Source organism: Cylas formicarius, unplaced genomic scaffold, assembly GCF_029955315.1.
Source record: "Cylas formicarius isolate icCylForm1 unplaced genomic scaffold, icCylForm1.1 PGA_scaffold_4__25_contigs__length_36172078, whole genome shotgun sequence".
Taxonomy (NCBI): Eukaryota; Metazoa; Arthropoda; class Insecta; order Coleoptera; family Brentidae; genus Cylas; species Cylas formicarius.
In genome coordinates this window covers 22,243,872-22,250,456 of record NW_026844334.1, presented here as the reverse complement: position 1 = coordinate 22,250,456, position 6,585 = coordinate 22,243,872, and the positions used below count along the sequence as shown (strand labels likewise).

At 32.6% G+C, this 6,585-nt stretch overlaps 1 protein-coding gene across 1 annotated transcript; it reads left to right on the top strand.

Moving 5' to 3' along the window:
• The first annotated feature begins 3,167 nt into the window (after positions 1–3,167).
• On the top strand, positions 3,168–4,631 carry LOC132701401 (mesoderm induction early response protein 1-like). Its single transcript, XM_060669282.1, has one exon. The coding sequence runs from the start codon at positions 3,615–3,617 to the stop codon at positions 4,629–4,631; it is 1,017 nt and encodes a 338-aa protein (XP_060525265.1). The 5' UTR covers positions 3,168–3,614.
• The last annotated feature ends 1,954 nt before the right edge of the window (positions 4,632–6,585 follow it).

The window sequence follows — 6,585 nt, the reverse complement described above, 5'->3', positions numbered from 1 at the left end:
ATCCCACACTTGCCACTGTTGTCCTTCCTTATATTCAAAACATCACTGACCACATATCAAAAATTCTTAAGAAATGTAACGTCAAAACTAGATTTACCATTTGCCCGTTTGAGATACCAAGAGTTTACAGAATTCCATACGTATGCGGCAAGGAATACCTTGGAGAGAACGGAGAAAAAAATCCAAAAGATTTGAAAATAATATTACAGTAATCTGTGGAAGTTAATTTGAAAAATTAAAGTGTACTATTCGGGTACCTAGTTTTGATAGATATAGTGCTTATTTGCTTATTTTATAATTATTCTGTGTAAAAGCAAATATTAATTAATTCTCAGTTCATAGAAAATGTATTAAGAAGAATTGTTTAGATTTGCTCTAGTAACATTTCATTTTTCGCTTAAAATACCTCCCCCATAGATGCCAGAGTTATAAGGCCCCACCTAAATTCCGATAATAGAGGAAATTATGGAGTAACTATAACAAAAAATTTGAGGTTGATTCAACATGGCCTTGCGCGAGATGTAAAGTCTCTTTTTTGACAACCGACATGGCCGCTGTCAATAAGTTTGTATTGTCTCAAAATATTCCTAGATCTCGTTAAATGTTCTGGGAAAACGAGTCAATTGTTGGGAAAGAAAATGGCGCAAACTACAGGGCAGTCAATGAAGCCTGCTTGTATCAATTTTTACCGTAATAGTGCCACTGCATTATCCAATAGCCATATAGCCTCCTTGTTGACAATTTCAGAAACTGTAAAATAATTTTCAATACTTTTTCTTCGTTGATTTACTGATTTTGTTTCAAAATTTCTAGGACCGTCGGTTTCTCTAATGCGGTACCTTGTGGCATGTATTCGAACGCACGGTATAAAAAACTCTTCTTAATTCTTAAGAAAAAAACTCAATTTTTAAAAATTTAAATTATTTTCGATCTTAAAGTTTAACAAGAGGAATGCAATGAAACTAACGTGACATATACCGACTATTGGCAAATCTTCTGAATTCTTTATGCGTCTGTTGTTGATGAACCTGTTGACTTCTTCAGATGATGACGTAACGTCCGCAAGTTCGATTCATGAATAACCGACACAGGAGAAATCCAGGAGATTTGAAAACAGTATTATAGTAACCTATGTAAGTTTCTGTGAAAATATATCATTTAAGAAACACTGGTAAAAGTTGTTGTCACATGTGAAAAATAGATTCAAATCTGATTGAAAAATATCCGAAATTTAGAACGAAAAATGTGTATAACTGATAGGTCAATCGAACTAATAGGAAAAATTTTGCAAAATGGCTGTTTTTATTTGGAATGCAGTTGCTAGAGTCGTTGTACATTTGTTCTACTAATAATAAATATCTGCCGGTAGTGCTTACAAACTTACAAAATACTTCGGAACATATTAATTAATTCAGCATATCATACGGTATTTAGCACGAATATGAAAAATATGCTATCAATGAAATTTCTCTAACAATAAATAATCAATTTTTATGATTATTTTAATTGTCCAATAGGGGATCTTATAAATTTGCTAGGTAGGGGTATTTGAGACTTTTATGCACAATTCCATCAGCATTAAATTACAAATCACTTGCAAACTTTTACAAATAGTCTTCCTATTTATAATTTCTGTGCTTATATGCAACTGCAAATATATTTAGCAGTCATCGGAGAATTGACGAGTATTTATTTATAACACCACCCGAGTTCCGGGGACGAAACAAAAATTGGGTCTGGAGGTCGACTGAACTTTTGGGAATAAAAAAATGACGTAGAACAATGCTTATCAATATTCTTAAAAAGTTAGAAATTGCATTAATTTCTCACTTAGTTATTAATTTAAAAAATAAAAGTTCTACATTGCTGTAAGCGGCCATAGTTTTGCTCCAAAACTGCAGCCATTTTTCAGTTTAGTACATAACATATATGGCGTTACCCAAATAATGCGTTCAACCTAAAAAATTCAGGGAACTGTAACGAATGAATAGCAACTCGACAGTCGGGCTCTACCCTCCGACTACATTTTCTATTGTCGCGAGAATTTCTGAATTTTAGAAAAGATCCGAAAGCCACTCTGTCATTGGCCTGTCGAAAAGTTGAATAAGCACAATCAGTAAAATGGAAATGTCGACTACGCGGGTGCATGTTCAACGCTGTATTTTCCATATTTGACATCTGTCTAGGGAGGAAAGAATATTTTGTTATGGGTGATGTCTTACTTAAATATTCGTTTAGTTTTCCTATATTTCCCAGTATTTTCTCAAAAGATCCCTAGATCTCGTAAAATATTTAGGGAAAACGAGTTAAATTTGCGTTCATCGCTCTTTAGAAATAAAATGGCACCAATTTCAGCTTAGTGAGCAAAATGTAGCATAAAATCATTCTCCTTTACAAAAATATCAATGCCGCCGGCGGCACATCAATTTTAACGTAGTAGAGCCACTATATTATGTAAGAAAATTTGGCAAAGTGCAAATTCCGATAGAATGTATGTAATTTAAATGTGACAATATTTTTTTTTCTACTCCCTTCTGTAGAATACCTAATTATACAATGCAATACGTTTGGTAAACTTTTTGAGTCGCGAGTTTATTTGGCACGAGCGAACCGAGTGTTTATAATAAACGTTTATAGCACTTGTTCTAGTTTCGGTTTTTCTAAATTTCGATTTCCACAAGTGAGTTATAATAAAATGCCTATTACAGTCCTAAGCTGAACCAACAATTTTAGCCCACTACACTGTATCTTGCATGAAATTTAAAATTTTTACTGTGAAATCTATCCCTATTCTAACTTATTTGTTAGGATTTATGATCTTTGTTACGAGGAATATTTATTTGTAGCTTAGTTTTTATGCCTTGTTAGATGGGTAATTTATGAAGTTTTCGTGAATTGTCATCTAAAGTCGAACCGAAGAAAAAAGAAGCGATTTTTTGCTCAACTCGAATCGCCTTTTTCAATCGATGTCGTTCTCGCCAATATTTTTAACGCTTTTCAAACTAGGGCTTCATGAAAGCTAGGAGATACTGAAGCCTAATATTAAACAAACGCGCGCCATCTGTCGCGTAGGTGCTGCATTAGCCGCAGTTTTCTGCCCTCCCCAAACGCAAGCATGCATTTCCCCTCTTCAACAAAACCAAATAGAAAGTGTGTGTTATTCCATCTATTATTGATTCACAATGTTGATGTTATGATTCCCAAACTAGCTAATAATACACCGTTGTTGGTGTGCATAAAGTAAATAAATAAAGTGCAATGACATTATTATTTGCAGCTGGTGGTGATCAACTATATGAATAAATATACACTTTGCTGAGAGGAACTGAAGAAAATGTAGCTTCTAAAAGTTTTGTGCGGAAAAATCGTAACCTTTAGCTAAATTACTGCATTCATTGTCTCTCTCCTTTTATTGCGCCGAAAAATAGTGCAGCAAAACATGCTCCAGACTAGTGATAACTATGATAATGAGTGAGATGATAGTTAAATACTGTTTGATTCAATCGAATTTAGAAAATTTATCAAATAAATTAAAATAATTCGAATAGAATTGATAGTGACTATTTGCCAGAGGATTACATAAAAATGGATTCCAAATAAAATTATAGTTTAACATGGGTGACTCAGTACGATGCCTCAAAAAAACGGTAAAAGAAAATTCTGATTCAGCAACTGATGATAAATCATCTGATGCTTCAGTAGACACTTTAGCAAACGATTTTGAAGACGAAGTGCACATAGGAGAAGAAGACTCAGTTTCTTTGGAAGACTTTAATAAGAAAATGGCAACTGCTAAGAAGTCAAAATTATATTCTTTTGAAAACGAGAATCAGGAGAACGAAAACCCAAAATCATCTAGAGAGTCTTCAAGTGGATCTAATTTGAGGAATTTCTATGATTCTGAAAAATATCCTGATGCATCAAGGCTTTTGAGATCAAAAGTAAGTGAAGAAGATGATGACAACTTCCACTTGAAACACACAGATGAGGAAAACAGGATGATAATAAAAACAATAATGGTAGGTAGTGACTATCAGGCTCAAATTCCAGATGGTCTCCGTCATTATGATGATGCTCTGCCCTATGAAAATGAGGACAAACTTTTGTGGGACCCGTCGCCAATGACAAATGCAGCAATTGAAGATTACTTAAAGAAAGTGGCAAGCTTAGAAAAGCCTTCCATTCCTAGTGGAAAGCATCTTCGGGATAATGAACCAGCCCTACATCTGCTTCAGCAATGTGGTCACAATATCGACGAGGCTCTAAGACGGTTAAAAATGAATAAATATTTGTACGAAGACACTATGCAACCTTGGTCTGAAGAGGAGTGTCGAAACTTTGAAGCCGGTATTCGGTTATTTGGGAAGAACTTTTACTTAACACAGCAAAATAAGGTGAGAACTAGGTCAGTTGGGGAGTTAGTTCAGTTTTACTACATTTGGAAAAAGACCGAAAGACATGATGTGTTCGCAAATAAAGTGAGGTTGGAGAAAAAAAAGTATATTTTGCACCCTGGGGTGACAGACTTTATGGACCGATTTTTAGAGGAACACGATGTTAGAGATAGAAGTTCATCACCTAATGTTATAAATGATGAAACTGCAGTTTTAAAATATAAGATATCCAAATAACGGATTATTTTTCCTTTTCCTTTCCTGAGTAATTTTATGACATTTTTTGCCATTGCTTTTCTAAAATAAATTCAAGTGTTTAAGTAGGGCAATCAGAATACAACCACCCATTTTTATATTCAATTTGCTTATAATTCATATTTTAAACACTATTTTTTATCAATGTTTAAAAACCACAAAGATAAGGGAAAACATTGTGGTAGATACATTTAAAATTAGGAAGCCTCTTTTATTATTCATTAAAATAATTTTCGTACCTGGATTACTTGAAATCACAGTTTGAGTTTTTACATTTGTCAGAATAAATTGAAACCAAGTAAGAGGTTGCTATTCTACCTGTTACTGGCACAACCGAAACATTTATGTGGTATTTCACCAAAGACTTTTAAGACTAATTATTATATCACAATTGCTTTTCATTTATTTCTTATACCACAACCAACGACGTTGCAAGCATTGAAAATAACTTGGAAATCAGTCAAGATTTTAAGTGTTTAGCGCCATCTTTTAGTGACTAAGATTATTAGAAGAATATAACATTCTTCTTGGCAACAGAAATCGTTCTAGCTTTCTAAACCGCTAGGTTAAGTTCTTAGGTATAGAGGTCGCCACAGTAACACAATTTTAAGGTGGGGGTGTATAGAATAGAATAGGGAAAGGTAAAAAAAATCCTAGAGAAATGTTATTGGAAACCTCTATTTATTTCCGGTAAGTTTCAATTTCATATTTTTGTAAGCGGCTTTAAATGGCGATAACGAATTGTATCTGAAACTCTATTTAAATTGGGAACCGGCATTGGAATAGAAATGATTTAATCAGAAAGAAAGTTTTTAAACTCTCCTAAGATAATTTTCTAACTGTTCACATATAAGGTTTAAATTTGGCTAATGTGTTTTAATTTGGGTTAAATTAGTTAATTGTTGTAAACATATGTTTTAAACAATATTTACAGCGGATGCTGATAACATTAAAAACTAAAATGGAAAAAACTGCCTAAAATATTTCTTTGCCAAAAATGGAAGTTTGATTAGTTTGAATAGAAATGTTTTTTAAAAAAATGTATGGTTTACGAAACATTGGGAGCAATTAGAACAGCGCTCTATTGTAAAAATTGTCTGTAGTGTGCAAGGCGGCTATTAAGATTTCTTTTTACTCAGTCATGGGGTGCTTAAAAATAGTTTAGGCAAGATGATTTAACTTTTTTGATACCTGATTAATTAATTAATGTTCTTTTCAAACAAATGTAAAAAATGTTATTTTATTGTTACTCTATTATGTCATCAGAATGACATTTTACAAACCACACTAGTTTTATAGAAATATCTCAATTGTGGAATGAAGTAGTTAACCATTAATTGCAATTTTTAATTTATGAAATTAAAACTTAACGATATAGTTATGCTAATAGTATTTTTACACACTGCTTATTAGCGAATAAAAAAGAAACATGATATTGGAAAATCTTTATTTCTTTGTTAGCCGTTTTATCATTTGAATTTTTTTATTTGAATGCTTGAGGTTTTTCGGGTTCTGACAAGACCCATATATTAGAAAGAGATATATTGCAATATCAAAAAACCAAACCGAGACTCAAAACGCGTAAAGCATTCACCATCACCGATGGTGTGAAAAAGGTCCCTGTGGGATAAAAGGAGAGAATTCTGTTTTTTTATTGAATATTATATAAAAAATACATCTATTATCAAGTAGTTAATATTCCACATTTTGTTCTTCTTTAATGACAGGCTGAGCCTTTTTTCGCCAGTTCTCTTTTGTCACTTCTTCAATATCATTATTAAACTCTTGCTGAATATCGTGGTGTATCTTCCTACAAATCCTTTTTCATTTACACCTATATAAGTTCTATAAGATTTAATTCGCAATGATATGAAGGTGTGTTGCCGTATATATTAGTTTCTTCTTTATCAAATTATCTTTAAAATCAATAATGAAG

Excerpts from the sequence above, each read along its gene's own strand:
- LOC132701401 (XM_060669282.1), top strand. The coding sequence starts at position 3,615 with ATGGGTGACTCAGTACGATGCCTCAAAAAAACGGTAAAAGAAAATTCT.